The sequence below is a fragment of the Molothrus ater genome, chromosome 3 (genome assembly GCF_012460135.2).
Source record: "Molothrus ater isolate BHLD 08-10-18 breed brown headed cowbird chromosome 3, BPBGC_Mater_1.1, whole genome shotgun sequence".
In the NCBI taxonomy this organism is placed as follows: domain Eukaryota; kingdom Metazoa; phylum Chordata; class Aves; order Passeriformes; family Icteridae; genus Molothrus; species Molothrus ater.
The window spans coordinates 73,339,998-73,356,973 of NC_050480.2; the positions used below are offsets into that span (position 1 = coordinate 73,339,998).

Sequence of the window (16,976 nt, forward strand, 5' to 3'; positions counted from 1 at the left end):
TTTAGAATCCTTAGCTGGCTTTGAATGAACCATCCTGTAGTTCTGAAACAGGGGGCAAGATGTCCATCATTTTCCTCTGCTTTTCTTTGTGGACAGTGATGATATAATAATAATTTCTCTGTATCATCTGTTGGCAGAAGACTGTGCTAAGTAAAGACTATTTACTAAGTAAATCAGTATTTTCCAAGCTTGATGGTGACTTGTGACAAGGTATACTATCCAGCATACTTTGACATATCTATAATAACATATATGAATTTTTATACATGCTGCTGATAAAAACCTACAGAATTCATTTCTCCTCTGTGCAGGCTTTGAGGTTATTGATATTCCTGTTGAAAACAAGCAAGAAAAGAATATGAGTTGGCTTTTTCAGCAGGCTGGACTCTGCTTTGGCTGAGGTTATTTCCCTGCCCCTTCAATGTGCTGCAGAAACTCCACCTCAAAATCTGCTCTTTTCTGTCATTGACAGCATTCTCAGTGCTGCTAGGATTGCTTCTCAAACTACAATACAAAGCTCAAAGGAAATAAAGCACAAGAGCCTTAAGATCCAGAGTGATTGCTGAACCAAGCCAACTAAACTGAGAAATTTGATCTTGTTAGACTATTTGGATGTACTAGGAGTCATAGAGTGCAGTAGTACAGTACTGCTCAGTCTGAGAATGAGTTAAGAAGCCAAAATACTGCAGTTGAAGAATTATTCACTTCCCTGCAAAAGTTTTGGTTGGTTTTAAAGCACTCTATTTTAACACAGTGAAAATTGTTAAGTGCTCACTGGAGGAAGATGCACTTTTGAGATTGTAGCCATATAAATATATGTTAGAACTTAAAATTGGTTGCCTAAGTGCCTTATACCTTCTTTATTTGGACAGCTTAAGGAGCCTGGATGTTTTGGAGTATTTTGTGAAATTTTCAGTTGTGCTACTCTTCCGTGTGGCCCTCAGAAAACCTTGCCTCTTATCAAAACACAGCACCTGTTGACTTTGAATTACTTGGGAGCAGCAACTTTCATTAACCACTTTGGTAGTGAGTGAACCTCTGGTTCTCTGATGCTTCCAGGAGGTATGAGAAGATGCATCTACTCAAAAGCAGCTTTAATCAAACAAATGTCTTGTTTTCTTTTAGTGTTACAGAAAATTGTTGGTGCTTAGGGTACAAAACAGTTCTGTTGTGCTTCTCGTAGTTTCCTGTTCAGCTACTCAACAGCTTTTGTTGTCTGTGTGCATTGTGGGTTGGCCTCTTAATCAGTAAGGATGTTTTACGTAATTTTGGCAAAAATATGATAGAGTAGAAGTCTCATACTAGGTTTGGTGATGTGCACTTTAGGCTGCTAGTATAGTTATTCTTTCTTGTCCTTTGTTATGAATCTGTTCTAGATTTCCGTCTAATATTTGTATCAAAAATACTATTTTTATTTCGTAATTTCAAGTTGGCCACCTATTTGAAAGGTTTTTGTTGAGCTGTCTGTTTGGGAGCTTTTTAAATGTCACGTGTCTGACATGGCTTTACAATAGAGTGTTCAGCTTCATGGAGGATTGGCAGAATTGCTATGTACTGGGTGTTCAAAGTAGTTTAAGTTGATCTTAATGTTAAGTCTCTGCCATAAGCATATATATTGCATAAGATAAATGCTATGGAAGAACCACCCCTGTAGAAAGCTGGAAAGGTATTTTGCATTGAAGACATTCAGTAAAACTAAGAAAAAAGCGGAAGCATTTGCAGTGTAAACAGCAGCTTCCCTTCTTCCAGTCCCAGTGCTGTAATAGCAAGTGTTCTGTGTTGAATTTCTGGCCTAGGACACAACTTCAACTGCAAAATATGTCTTCTTTGTCACAGTGGTAAGGGTATTCACCTGAGAGGGGAGGGATGGCATTTGGCATTTCTTAATGCAGAAAAAGTGGGTTTCCTACTTTCTGGTCATCTAGTTTAACCACTTTTGATGTATAAAATAAAGTCATATTTTTCTCTTTGATACTGTATTTTTTGTTACTATTTTCCACACGCTTTTTTTCAAAGAAGAGGCTGTTCTTTGCTTTTGCAAGAAAATGGTTACAAGCTTATTTCTGGCAAGATTCAGGGTTATTTGAGAGAGTGGTTGTCTGGATGCCTGGATTTCAAAAATGGATATTACTGTAAGCAGTGTTTCGTGTGGTAGTCCTAGATGATTTCCAGTCAAGAGTCTGCCTCCTTAAGTCTGCCCTGAGTTATGGAGGGCAGAGTTTCACGTTTCTGGTTGAGTTACCATGAAGGCAGCACTGAGTGGATGCTCCTGTCCCACCTCACTCCACACCAGCTTCTCCTTGTTGCTCTTGTCAAATCTAGTGTCCTCTTCTCTGTGGTGTTTTAGTGTAGTGGCCTCTTCTCTGGGTGATCTGGTGAAATTCTCATGCATGGAAAAGGAGTGAAAAAACCTTCTGATAAAACAGTTACCTTGATGGTTACCAAGTTAATTTAGGGGGAGTGCTAAAAACTGTTGGGTGAAGGGTGGCAGGACTGTCCTCTACAGAGTCTTAACAGAGTAAAGGAACGGGTTTTGTGTCGGCCTCTAGATTTATAAAAAAATAGTTTAAATTTCAAGGAGAGAGAGGAAGTGTAAACTTTAGAAAGAGTCTACTACGACATAATTTTGTTTTTAAACAGAAATTTTGTGTTAAAATCTCCTTGCTAATGCTGCAATGAAAAATGGACTGAAATGTGCTGGTATGTTGTATCTAGAGCCTGTAGAAGAAGATGAGAATTTTCTGTTGATGTGTTAAGGGGGAAGAAATCATAAATGCTTCTGCCATTCTACCTACTTAGCAGCGGCATGTGAGGAACTCTTTTACCTAAAGACAGCTCGGTGTGTAATATCTGTTTGTGCGTAATTTGGGGGCCCTGTGGAATGATCTGCTGTGTGCTGGCAGTTTGAAGCCATTATCCAACCCTCTGCCGTGGGCAGGGACACCTTCTGTTAGACCAGGTTACTGAAAATCCCTGTTCATCCTGGCCTTGAGCATTTCCAGGGATGAGGCATTGATGTAATCAAACAAAACCAGAAAAAAAACCTTGTAAATGTTGAGCAGTATGTTCCACAGGCCTCTTTTGGACTTAGGAATTATTCTGTATAACAGGGTATGAATAAAAATAGAAAAAGGGAGTGGGTTAGTGTTGTGAATTCGTGTTTTAAAAAGTATTAAAATGTTTATTTCTGGAACCTATGAGTTAAGTTAATGCTGGTATTGAGTTAGAGAAAATAAAACTCCTTGGTAATACAGGTGATCCCAACCAAAGTTTCTCCCTTGGGGAAAGGGCATGTCTTTATACATAGAAGATCCAGCTGGGTGTCATTCTGGATGTTTTCTTCTGGTGTTGTAATGATAGGGCTGGGTTAGTGTTGAAGAAAGGCATGGAGATACTGGTGCTGCCTGTGCTTTCTCCAGTTTGTAAACGATCTGTGACACAGAAATTTGTGATATGGGACAGGCTCTTGTGGGCTGTTGTTTTTGGTGGAAAAAAAGGACTGTATTTTTTTTCTTGCTGCTCATAAGCAATAGATAACGCTAACTTAAATTTTAATTTTTTAAGAAAGAGGCCGGTGAGCAAAATTATTGCTCGTTGTGCTAAAATGTATTTACAGTTTCATAAAACTTCAGTTTCTTATAGTGGTCTTGGGACAGCTTAGAGGAAAAAAGGAGTTAGCTGTGCTCTTACCCCAATTCTTGGATTGTCTTTTCTCAGAGACAGGGAAGGAGGGGTGGTCGTGGTTTTGGACTTCACTGAATTGTGAAAAATAAGCATTTATTATTAGGTCTTGTAACACCAGAAAAACACAAACAAATAAAACCACCACCACTGAAAGTTAAAACCAACAAAAAAACCCGAACAACAAACCCCAAACAATCCACCCAAAAACCACCACAACCAAAAAAATGATGCCTCTTTCAAGCTTGGTTGTTTGTTATCTAGCAGTGATTTGGGTAGTGTTCATGGTAAATAGAATTTGGGAAGCTTTACCTGCATATTTGTTTAAAGATCATTAGATCAAAACTACATATTGAGACAGAAGTACCTAAATTAATATTGGTTTATAATTGAAACTAAAGTGCATGACCTCAGCACGAACAGTGGCCTAGCTAGGTAAGATAATCAGCTCTCTCAGCAATCTAGAAGAAATTATGTTTTCAGAAACTGTAATATTCAAATTCAGAAGGTATGAGTTTCTGATTTTTCTTTTTAAGTAATTGCTCTTCTACTGTTTATTTTCTGTGTGCATGCACAAATATTCGATTATCCCTTGGAGTGAATAAAAGTTTTGCATAAAATATGAATCTGTTTTTTAAAATTTGAAGAAAAATTTTAGCTTTTTTAAGGCTATGTTAAAGTCTGCTTTTAGTTTTTAAAAAACTAAAATCAACCTAATTAAATGTCAGCATTACTGGAATAAAGCCAGTGTGCTGATGTGCCTACCCCATAATTCAGTCTGAAACTAAATTTGCTCTTCAGTATCTCAATGAAATTGTTGGAAAGTGATTTCAGACTCCATCTTAACTAAAATATTGTTCTTCTTGAGGGAATAGTTGAGCTGTGAAATTTCTTTGTTAAAAGCACAGAGACAGTCTCAGAAGTTAATGGCTTAGAATGATTGAGGCAATAACAATAGTTTGGGAGTAAATTTTTGAGAATGGAGTATCTATTGGCCACTTTTCCACTCCTAAGAAAGAGTTGTTTGTGCCAGAATGTTGAACGCACCAGATTGTTTCTTTGTCTAGTATTTGAGCATCTATTGAAAAGTGTTAGTTATGTGTTATCAGCTGTGTGGAATAACATCAGTTTGGTTTATTGGCTGGTGTAAACAGATGGATTTACTGGTGAAAGTAACTCCTCAAGAGAGTGGTGTAGGGAGGGAAATTAATTTTACTTTGAACTTGAATAACTTTGCCTGCTGGATGTCACTACTGGGGGAGAAGAGAAGGGAAAGAAACAACTCTGAATTTCCTTATTTTATTTGTTTTTCTAAACTTATCCTGGCTTTGAAAATTCCTTATGAAAACCATTTTCTCAGAAAAGAATGAGCCCAGTGCACTGTGTCTGTGCCATGGAAAAGGAGGTGGTTTGTTGCAGCAGCAACTCTTACTTTAGCAAATATCCTTTCATATTTACAACAATTAAGAAAAAAAAAAAAAACAAACCAAACACCAAGCTGTGGAGAAGGAAAAATGTGATTTCCTGGAAGAAGACATGAGGAATTGTGATAATGCACTCAGTTATTAGATTTTAAAGCCACGCATTGCTAGTAGGTTTTGTGACCTGCCTGGTGAGCTTTTCTTTGTTTGCTGCCAGGTGTACTCAGTAACAGTGTGCAACAGTTCCTCTCCTTTCTAAAGGATTTTATATGGCCAAATCTTTAATTTCACCTCTTTCTTTGACATTCATTGCAAAGGTGCTATTGGCTACCGTTCCTATAGTGAGCATTATCTGTACAGATATGTGGAGATGAAATTGTTTAAGTCCCTTGGAATTTCTTGCATGTTATTATATTAGCAGGGTGCATTAAATTGGTCACTAACTGTATCTGGTAATGAAATCCAGACTCATGTTCAGACTGAATGGGGAATCACATTTTTTGTGTGCTATCCATATTCTGAAATCTTCAGGAGTGCTGAAAACTCTAATTTTTGTAAAGATATTTGACTAATGGATTTTTCTTTTGGTTTTCCCTCTGCAGGTTCGATCTGTGGATGAGATGAATCATGAGTTTCAAGCTCTTGCCCTAGAATCTCGGGGAATGGGAGAGGTAATTACTGAGGGCTGAAAATCCAGTTGGTGGTTTGGAAACATTGGTACAGTTTAAGAAGTCTAAATAATACAACATGAAGCAAAGGAGCTTCTCTTAAGAACAAGTTAATTGTTTCTGTCTTAGGTGAAGGGAAACTAATTACGTTAAAGAATGTTGGGATTGTTATTCACTAGTTCTGCTGTTCTCTGTCGTTCTTGTTAGATGGGTGATAGTTCTAGGGAACTGAAAGGGTAAGTTTTTGTAAGAGTGTACAATTCTGTGAAAGAGGGCATGTTTTCAGTCTCACTGTATCTAAGCTAGTGGAACTTGCTACTCCTGAGAAGCCAGGGAAACTGGGATTTGGAAAAAAGGTTTGGCTCCAGAAAAATGAACTGGCATACCCAGCAAAAATGTGTGGTAATTTACTATTTTTTCACTGGTAATTACTTCTTAAAAGATTTTAACTAGGCTGAAGAGTGCTGTTATGTAATTTAGCTGGAGGGAAGAAGGACTATTTCTTTTGACTGATTTGATTTGTTTGGGTTCTTTTAAGTCAGTGTACTTTAAGGTTGGGGGAAGGAATTTAAGAACATGCAGGATGACTTGGCTCCTTCAAAAGCAGTTCCCTGAACTGTTTAGAAGGTAATTGACTAGTATTAGAGTTATTTGCCCTGACAGGAATCTGGTAAAGAAATTCATGTTGAACTAAGATTTCAAATGTGGATCCTTTTGTCTTGCTGGGTATTTACCTAATTCAATTAATGGTTGAATCAGTGACAATATTGCAGCCTAACTTTCTTAAAATGATGGTAGGAGTCTTTATGGAAACCATAACTACTGATAAAAAATAAGTGCTGTGCTCTAGTTGCTAAGTGTTTCTGAGCTGAGACATGGCCATTCCTACTTGATTTTTTTTATTTTAATGAAGCATTCAAGCAATCACTTGGCTTTTCAGCAATTTTTGCTTCATCCAGGGTTGTCTTTGCACCATCTCCCATTTGAAAGAAATAATAGATGGAGCCCTGTTCTTAAGAAACCTGAGTAGCCACGCTGCTCCCCTCCCAGTTCTTAAGACTCCTTTTGAAAAGTAAAAGTGTTAGTGAAGTATCTGTGATAGTACCAGCAGTGTGATAGAGTGGATGGGTAAAATTCATGGTGGTATTTGGTCTTTTGACACCCACAAAGTACTGTAAAAAGATTGAAAGCTGTAAAAAGTGAAAGTGAAGGATGGCACAAATGCCTGGGAATTAAATTACAGTATATATGACTGTTCATACCAATCTTTATTTTAGGTTATCTCAGATGGAGGGATGTATTTCTGCATGATTAGGATTCTGTTGGTTTGTTCTCATGGCATTCAGTGGATCTATAAAGATGTTTTAAAAAGCCGCACACAAAGAGTCAGAGTTTTGGTACAGTACTGCAGCATCAGAAATTGATATTAAATTGTGACCCTGCACTCACCAGGTTATTTTGTCTTTTGTTTCAATGGTGTCTTACAGGTATTTTGAGGTAATACAGGTTAACATAGCTAGGTTGACATACTCAGTAACTTTCTTGATGCATTGCACAACAGTAAAGTAGCTCTGGGATACATTCCATGGCTGTTTTAATCTTCCTTTTGATTATAGCCTTCTAGAATATTAAAGGAAACGTCCTTATAAAGTAAGCTAGAATTGGTGGAGGCTCCTACATGCTATCCTCCATATGCTTTGAAAGGTGTGAAAGAGAGGTCATGTCAAGTGAACTGTTTCTAGCTATTGGGAAATTATGTTCCTAGTTTTCTCTGTCTGCCAGGATTTTTCTCTGAACTGAAATTTTTTTTTTTCTAATCCTTACTGATATTTTTCTTCACAACTAGGTATCAATACCTGGCTGTTAAATCTGTTGCAGACATCTTTCTCTAAATGTGTTTTACAATTTTAGCTTGGTTAAATTGTTACATTGGTTATTCACAGATGATGCTTCTGGCTCCAGCTCCCAAAATCTATGGTGACCTGTAAGGTCACTTTAGTATTCTGAAGAAATAAGAGCACATGGCACTGTTTCTCTCTAGGCATCTGTTTGCTATATCAGGGCAAGCCAGAATGGTCTGCAGGACTTTAGTGTGACCCACTACAGCCACACAAAACTTAGTGCCAAACAGCACAGAAAACTACATCTTCTTTTGATAATGTCTGTTGGTTTAACTTACAGGGTCAAAGCACACAGAGTTCATTTTAGGAACAAAGTATTCATTTCCAGTGTCAAAACTTCTTTCAGAGAAATTCAGCTGAGATGTTCTTTGAGCTCTATAGGAATGACTTCTGATCTTAAAGATAAATTTAAAAAATAATTTTAAAATCCTTCATTCGAGAGTCAGTAATGGAGACTGTGCAGTTTCATATCGGAGAGCTGGTTAAGAGACAGCATTAGCATAACTGCTTGTTGTTATTTGTGTGTAGTAAAGGGCTTTGTTTGTCTTTGTCTGGCAGACACCTAACAGGGATCAGCGCTGGTACTTTAAAGGACACATTTAGTGTACTTTTGGGAGAGTAGTAGTAGTAAGAAATACTACAACCTTCTCCATTATTTTTACTTATAATTGGATGTATCTTTGTAAAGTTTGTGTTTTGTTACACTAAATGCAGAAAATGTTGAGGAAAACACATGCTATCAGAGTAAAGCACAATGCTTTTAACTATCTGTATTGATATGAGATGACTTCTAGATGACGTCTTTTTCGGTAGAACTAATCAAACACATTGTTTTTCCTGTCTGTTTCGTTTTTCTGAAAAGTACCTATTTTATTTGAATTCCACAATTAAAAGAATTGACAACTGATAGGGTTGTTTATTTGACAATCCAAGAGCTAATACCTTCATTTTAAAAGAGCATAGTGTATGTCATACCCATCTGTCAAAATAAATAATAAATCTAAATCAGTGCCTCTCAGGGAGTTGCAGCATTGTTAACTTTGTAAAATTGCATTTATTTAAATATTTGAGGGACTTTGTTGTGTACAAAGTTTGTGAAAATCATTTCAGTAAATCTGTTTAATCTTGAGTAGTTTAAATTTAGCCTCTCAGTATGGATCATGCATTATGTTTTGTGTTAAAGATACTTTATATTCTTTGTCTACCAAAGTACAACTGAAAGCAGTTGAATTTATCTGTTTGAAATTTGAGAGTAAGTAGTTTAAAAAAAAAAGGCAAACCTCAAAAAACCCAAATCAAACCTTAAAAAGCCCACACAAACAAGAACAGCAGCAAAATCCCCCCCCCCCCCCGAAACAACTTGTACTTTTGCAGTGAGTATTATTGTGTCTTTCTCCCAGGGGATAGTTTTCCCTCTCATACAAATCATATGAATGAGTTTTTATATCAAAACCAGTATTGCAGTGTGTTCTGCTTTAAATTTGCTTATTTCTTAACACTGAGTTGTCTGAACATACCTGTCTGATAGTAGAATTTACTAATTTCTGGGTAAGCATACTTCAGGTAATTCTCATTTTATGGCACTTGAGATATTACTAGATCTGTTTTATTCTGACAGGGTTTTGTGAGGTGGTGACACCTTCACTTAGGTATTTCAAAGCTCTCAGCTGGACACATACTTGAAATTAGCTTAGACAGCATTTAAAATATGATTCCCAAAAGCAAGATTTTGTAGATAACATTAAATGCTTGCTTTCTGTTCTACCACTCTCTTACAAAATGAAAATTAAGTAGTATTGCAAGCCTGATACAAATAGAAAGCTAAAAAATATGTGTGTATTCCATAGGCAGATCTGGATTTTGTAATCTTCTGCTTTTAGTTGAAAAGCAGTTGTAAGATTCCATTAATCTATTTCTCTGCCTTCAGATGGCTAACTTCAGCCCTTAAATTTGACGTAAACATATATCCTGCTGCTCACAAATTATGTTTGGTTGACACTTGGTGGTGATTCTCCAATGCATTTGGAAGTGGGCATCTCTGTCAGGGCAGATCACAACAGTACAGCAGTTCTTGCAAGCATAACATTCTCCTGTCATTTTGTTGAGCTTTGGCTGTTTATCATCCTCCCACCTGAATCCTTCTCTGTTAATGAATTTCTGTAAGGAACCCAGGGATTTGAGGTTAACCAGTCAGACACCTTCATTTCTGGTAAGAGCTCTGGGCAGCACAGAAAAACAGCAATCCTTAATTTGTCCAGAGGAGCTCTTGTCACCTCTTCTTGCACTGTTAGTGCTGGGGCCTGCAAGTGGCAGTCTTATCCACCTCCTCTTGAGGCTGTTTTCACAAGTGCTTTCAGTGTCATACTAAGAAATATCTATATTATATACTGACTCCTGTTACTAGTTTCATCAAGGCTCATTACTAACCAGCTGTGAAGTTCAGAAGAGTTTTTTAGTCACTTAAGTTACAGAAGAAGCAAATTTCCAGAATGTACTCATTTATTGCAGACAGCTTCATCAGATTACGTTTGGTTTTTTTCTAATTTCACAAAATTTAAAATTCTAAATACAGCATTACATTATGCAGAATCTGATGGAATGTGCAGCTTTCTTCTTCCCTACATATTGCAAGTTGTTTTCACTTTCCTTTCTGTTGATGTACCTTGTAAAGTACCTATTCTGTCTAAGAATATCGTTTTTTAGTTACATATAGGGAAAATATGACATGCAGAGTTTGGCAGTTGTACTGTAACTGATGGGAAAAGGTACAGGAATAAACTAGTAAAATCAGAGCAAAAAGAATGCTAGTATTTGAGGAATTCTTGTTTGTGTGGTGCTTCCGTCATGTCACACTAAGTCTTTCTGCTGTTGAAGACAGTACAAGAAGTGATCCTGATCTAACATGACACCTTCTGTTTTACAAGTAGGAATGAAAAAAAACCATACATCTAAATAACAGTGTTGGTATGTGGAACTTCTCATATGAATGTCACAGATTTTTAACAGCCCTATGGTCTAAAGGAGCTGACTTGCTACCATATGTATTAGTCACTTTCTAAAATTTGGAACATGATGCATTTCCAAGTGAAGAGAACTTCACAATGAACTGCAGCTCTTTCTGGTTATCACAGTATTAGTTAACAGCCAAACTTCTGAGTCTTTGGCAGGAAGGCACTGTTAGTTAAAGCTTCTGAGAAGACTATCTTGACTTAACACAGGGATTAATTTGATTTGCTTTTTTCACAGCTGCTTCTATATTCTATATTTCCTCCTCATAACTTCAGAATTTCAATGCTGTTGGAGTTATTTTAGCAATTCCTTTTTTACAAAAAAAGAGGCAGAGCAAATTTTTACAAGGGCAGATAGGGGTAGAATGAGGGAAAGTGGTTTTAAATTAAAAGAGGAGAGATTTTTGATTAGATGTAAGGAAGTAATTCTTTACTGTGTGGGTGGTGAGGCCCTGGAACAGGCTGCGCAGAGAAGCTGTGGCTGCCCTATCCATGGAAGTGTTCGAGACCAGGTCAGATGAGGCCCTGATAACCTGCTCCAGTAAGTGGCAATCCTGCCCATGGCAGGTAAGATGGAATTAGATGATCTTTAAGATCCCTCCCAACCCAAACCATTCTGTGATTCCATGATGTAAAACTAATTACTTGCATATCCTCTTAATATCCTCCTGCTATTTTTGCCCATCTATAAGCATATTTAAGTAAAACCATCATCTTCTTTTTTAACAGCTTTTACCTGCCAAAAAGTTTTGGGAACCTGATGATTCAGCAAAAGATGGACAAAAAGGGATATTCCTTGGTGACGAGTGGAGAGAGACTGCATGGGGAACTCCTCGTAAGTGATTGTTGTATATGTACTGAAAAATCGGTCATGATTACTGAATGTTACTCAAAGCAAATTTTGTAACTGAATCTTAAATTTTATTTTCCTTTCATTTTAGTTGTGAAAATGTAAACTGCATGGTGTTTGTATTTCAATAGCACTTTTTGGAAGTTTGATTTGGAATTTTTTGTTTAATTTTTTGTCTTAATATTTCTGTTGTGATGAAATGCGAAAACATTACAAGCTGTATTTTAAAAAATACTATAGTTTTATTTATTTGTTTGTTTTTAACAGACCATTCTATGTCCCAGCCTATTATGGTACAGAGAAAGCCTGGACAGGGTTTTCATGGAAACAGTGAAGTAAATGCTGTATTGTCTCCACGATCAGAAAGTGGTGGCCTTGGAGTGAGCATGGTAGAATATGTGTTAAGTTCCTCTCCAGCTGATAAATTGGATTCCCGGTTTAGGAAAGGAGCTTTTGTAAGTAATACAGTGTGTTAAGCTTGCCTGGTTACCTGCTATGGTCTTTGTTACGTGGTTATATTTTCAGTTCTCTTTGTCTGTTTTTAATTTTTTAACTCTTTAGAAGGAAGTAGTTGCTATCTGTCTGTCTTCCTTGGTTGGAGGGGGCAGAAGAGGGAAGTGGTTTGGGAATTTTAAGTAAATAGCTGTCTTAAAGTGCTTTCCTAAAAACCTTATTTAAAGGTAGGGAAAAGACTGCAAATTGCTTAATTTATAATGTGTGATGAGCTTTATTCTAGATCTTCTATGTTTTCATGCGGGTTTGTTTTGTAACTGGATGTTTTAATTGTATAATATAAACTTTTCTCTAATTCAAAGTGTTACTGCTTTAACAGCACCGCTATAGTTAAGGTTGAGTTAGCTCTTCCATTATAAATCTTGGCATTCCTTTTCACATTTTGGCAGTTATTAATTGCATGTGGTTGAAACTTGATGATCAAGTGACCCACCAAATGCAATTTCATTGACAACAAACTGTTTGTGTTGTTTACGTGCACTGTAGTGTAGAATTAGGTCACCTTGTGGTGCTCCTATTGTGTTCTGTTCAATATTCAGAATCAAACAGATTCTTTTTCCTCAGGGCACTAGAGATGCTGAAACAGATGGACCTGAGAAAGGAGATCAGAAAGGCAAGGCTTCTCCATTTGAGGAGGACAAAAACAGAGATCTTAAACAAGGAGATGATGAGGATGTTACTAAAATAAATGGCAGAGGTTTGCCAAATGGAATGGATGCCGATTGCAAAGATTTTAAGTAAGCTTTTAACTGTTTCTCAAGAAGACAAGCATGTCTCTTAAGGGCATTATTACAGTTCTGGTTTGTGTGTCAGCTTTAAACATTACCCAGCTGCAGACTGATTCTTCCCCCCTCGAGTCCTCCCTTTCCCACCGTGCCACATGTTTCTTAGGATGTCATTAATGTGTGTGTCACTTCTCATGAGACAAATTCATCTTAACATAGTAACTATTAAAAGTAAATGGGTACCTTCTGGATGTGGTGCATTAAAGAGGGATGAAAATTTTAACCCTTTTAATATCAAACTAAATTTCTTTCTCTCTCTGCTTCTTTTTAATGCTCTTTTGCATCTGAGTGTTGTAGAGAGTAAGTCCTACAGAATTTTAACTTTCCTTCTGATTTTGCTAGTGGATACCACAGCCTAACACAACTAATCATTTCCCCATAAGTCTTTATAGAAGCCATATCTTTGACTAGTGGAGCAATGTATTTTCCTATTCATATAATTAAATGTCACCCATGGAACGGTGTTGCGGTTTGGTTGTTTTTGTAGGGAAAAATAGATTCGACCAAGCTCAAGCTTTTGAACAGTGAACTCTTATGTGACAGCACAGCCAGTCTGGTTTTTTTTCTAACACTAAACTGCATTTTAAATTGAGTATTTTTTAAGGGCTGATTCTTCTTTCTTGAATGACTGTGATGCATTTGTAAGTGTCATACAGAAGAATTAAAAAGATAGAGAACTAGAGTGCTGCTCATAAATTTATATTAATGTGATAAACATGACCAGATAGTTGTGGTTTCATTAGTTCATTACTGAACAAGTATAATAAAATGCATGTTTGAATCCCATATGTAAGTATTTCCTACCCTTTAAAAAAATGTATTTACCTGAGGCTAAAGAGAGATTCTTGAGGTCTATTTTTCAAGACATATCATTGAAAATAATACAATTCCAAGCGTACCAGAGAGCTCATGTTGGCTCCTTTCAGTTGTGTGCTGCAATATACACAATAAACAAAGTTACCTTCATTGTTACCCATAGCAAATGCAGAAGAAATTCTATCCTGCTTTTCTTTACCAGTATCTATTTCAATTTTGAAATAGGTGTTTGTGAAGTACCTTCTGTATTATTTAAAGAGAGAAGTTATTGTAAAATGCACAAATGCAAAAAAGCATCCAAAGCCAGTAAACCTCTCAGAAAAATAAAAAAATAAGGCCATCTAAATGAAATGGGCCATATAAAGTGATGGTATAGAGCCCTCCAAACTGAGGTTTATAATTGAAGTATTGACACAACTTTAACTATAGCAACAGAACAGCACCAATGTAAGGAGCAACCTGTATTAGCTAACCATAAGTATTAACAAAGAAACTTCATCCTGTCCTCCTCATTCTATTTTTATTGTACTTGTAGCATTTTTAAACTAAGTATGTACTGAAATAACTGCCTTTTTTCCTTTTGTTTTTCACTTTGTTTATGCTGTATTTCACTTGGGAAAAATAGGGAGTATTAAATGGCTTAAACTCAAGTTTTCAGCAAGACATGGTTGCTTGCTAGGATACTTAGATGGTAAGCCAGCATGTTATATGCAATCCTCATGAGGTTGCTTTTTACATTAAAAAAGCCTCTTGTCAAAAACCTCTTCCTTTCTGTGACATATTTTGTCCAGAGTAATAAATCATACTATGTTGCTGCAATAAACTCCCTAAAAGGCTGATTTCTAGCTGTACAGACTTAAGTGGTATTATCAGCCATTACATAAGTGCTAGTAGATTTCTTTGCATTAGTCATGGGCTTCAGTGAGGAACAGATACTTTGGCTCTGGAGCCCCGAAGAGGAAGCAGAACAGGTAGTACTGAGGCTGTGTCTCTGACCTAGAATTAGCAGTACAGCAGACTGGTCTGGCACTGTACTGCTGGAATAAACATAGGTTCTTCCTGCAAGATGGCATTTGGTATTTGAGCCCAGTTTTCACAAGTAAAGCCAGCTAAACTTGAAGTTCTGCAATTCCTGAGAAACAATATATAATCATAAAGTTCTGCCAACACAATAATGTTAGTGGATCATAGATTTTCTCACACTACTCTTTCCTAGAAGTTAACTTAGATTTTTGCCAGCAAAAATTGATAGTCTAAACAACCTGGGCTCCCACAGAAGGTGGGATACCACTCAAAGTTTCCTAAGTCTAACCAAATAGTGTTGGGAATCTCTTTAGGATGTTACTCTGTTGACATCTCACCTCATCAGTTTGCCTGTAGATGTTTATAGGTGTACAAAAAGTCCCCTGTAGACTGCCAGTCAGATGAGAAAGCAATTCAGCTTTTATATATAATACTGTATCTTTGATGTTGTATATTCTTTTCAGGGTTATATTAGGAACCCTTTTTCCCCACCAGTCATCACTGTAGTATAGTCTATTAAATGAGTTGTGTAGGAAATGAAATGTTTTAGTCACATGCTAAATGAAGTGATTATTAGTTCATTTTACTCAAGGTAAAAATATATTGCTTGCTTTTCAGATGTGAAAAATGGTTACTGTATTGTATGTTTGTCTTTTCCAGTTGAAATTTTGCTGTGTCTTTCTGTTCTTTGGCATGAAATGCCCTTAGCCATTTCTTTTTCTTAAATTTCTCTGCAGTACCTTTCACGTCAGTACAAAAATACAATAAAGAGACATCCCAAAATTCGCAGGTGACCACAGTTCACTCCATTTGACTCAAAACAGCCTCACAAATCAGTTTATTTTTCTCACAAATGATTTGAAGAGCTCTGTAGTCAGTCTTAAACTTACCAAAAAACCAAATAAAATTATGCTTTAGAGTTAAATGCATCCTTTATCTTGAGCCATCAGTGCATGCTGATTGAAAATGATAAAATTAGTCTGTCACTTCCCTTTGTAAAGTCTCTTGAGTTAGAGCTGCTTTGAAAGTAGAAATACTGTACTCTGTCCATGGACAGCTTTATTTAAGACTGAAGAGTCTGTCTCAAATTCCTTCTGAACAGTCGTACCCCTGGAAGTCGACAAGCCTCCCCAACAGAAGTAGCTGAACGCTTGGGCCCCAATCCCAGCACCACAGAAGGATTAGGTCCACTTCCCAATCCTACAGCCCACAAGCCTCTGGTAGAAGAATTTTCAAATCCAGAAAATCAGAATCTAGATGCCATGGAACAAGTTGGTCTGGATTCTCTACAGTTTGACTATCCTGGCAATCAGGTACAAATGGACTCTTCAGGAGCTACTGTAGGACTTTTTGACTACAATTCTCAGCAGCAGGTTAGTAATGGACTCTGGAAAATTGATCCTCTAAGTTGTTGATTGTCCTCTTGATAATCAGCCATTTCAACATTCAGTGCACTGAATATTCTTTTGTCTGTGACTTAGTCAAGGGCAAATAACTGTATAATTAATCTAGAAGAATATTGTTGCATAATTTTCTAGTTTAGTAACTTGCTATTACGGAAGCTTGGTTTGATATATTTTTTTTCCATAAGCAAATCCAAGTATATTATAGCCCTGACTTTGGAAAACTGAAATGCATCCTTTTTTCTTTTTTTTTTTTCTTCCCTATAGCTTTTCCAGAGGACTAATGCTCTGACTGTTCAGCAGTTGACAGCAGCCCAGCAGCAGCAATATGCACTGGCTGCAGCTCAGCAGCCGCACATAGGTGAGGTTTCTGCACAATACAGCAAGTGTCCCTGGCAAAAGTGGGTGTGTTGTTTTGATAGACTCCTTTCAATTTACCCAGTCTTCTCATTCAGATAGATACTGATCACTTGGCCCATTGCAATGGTTCTCATGAAAACTGCTCAGAATGACTGCCTATGACTGTACAGTCCTTAGTGGATGTTTTCTGTTGTAAATATCCCCCTTTGGACAATTGTATACAAGGAAATAAAACTTGTATTTGCTTCTGTAGCAGTTGAATGTTGGTGAGAGTAAAAGTTAAAAATGCTTACTGCTATAAGTAGTAATAGAAACACGAGCTTTATATACTAAAAACCAGTATGCAATTCTAAGATTCTATTGCAGTTTAATATTTCTAGTAATCCAGTTAAAAACCATTGCACAGTAGAATTTTGAAATCATGCTGTTGTGTTGATTAAGTTTTAATTTTTCCTTGTCAATGGCACCATTTAAACAGCTCTTTCTTCTTGCAGGTACCCTAATGAGCTAATTCTTTAGCAGGCATTTTTTCAGTGCCTTTAGTTCA

The 16,976-nt window shown here is 36.8% G+C and overlaps 1 protein-coding gene across 8 annotated transcripts in view; it reads left to right on the forward strand.

Annotated features, from left to right (window-relative positions):
• The window catches only part of PUM2 (pumilio RNA binding family member 2), a 68,784-nt gene that overhangs the window by 16,934 nt on the left and 34,874 nt on the right, over positions 1-16,976 (forward strand). For all 8 annotated transcript variants that reach the window (XM_036379529.2, XM_036379530.2, XM_054514204.1 and 5 more), the window contains exons 2-7: positions 5,705-5,773; positions 11,409-11,514; positions 11,797-11,984; positions 12,607-12,779; positions 15,769-16,039; positions 16,337-16,430. In XM_036379529.2, coding sequence (XP_036235422.1) covers positions 5,723-5,773; positions 11,409-11,514; positions 11,797-11,984; positions 12,607-12,779; positions 15,769-16,039; positions 16,337-16,430 — 883 coding nt within the window. In that variant the 5' untranslated portion in view covers positions 5,705-5,722. The remainder of the gene's footprint in view (positions 1-5,704; positions 5,774-11,408; positions 11,515-11,796; positions 11,985-12,606; positions 12,780-15,768; positions 16,040-16,336; positions 16,431-16,976) is intronic.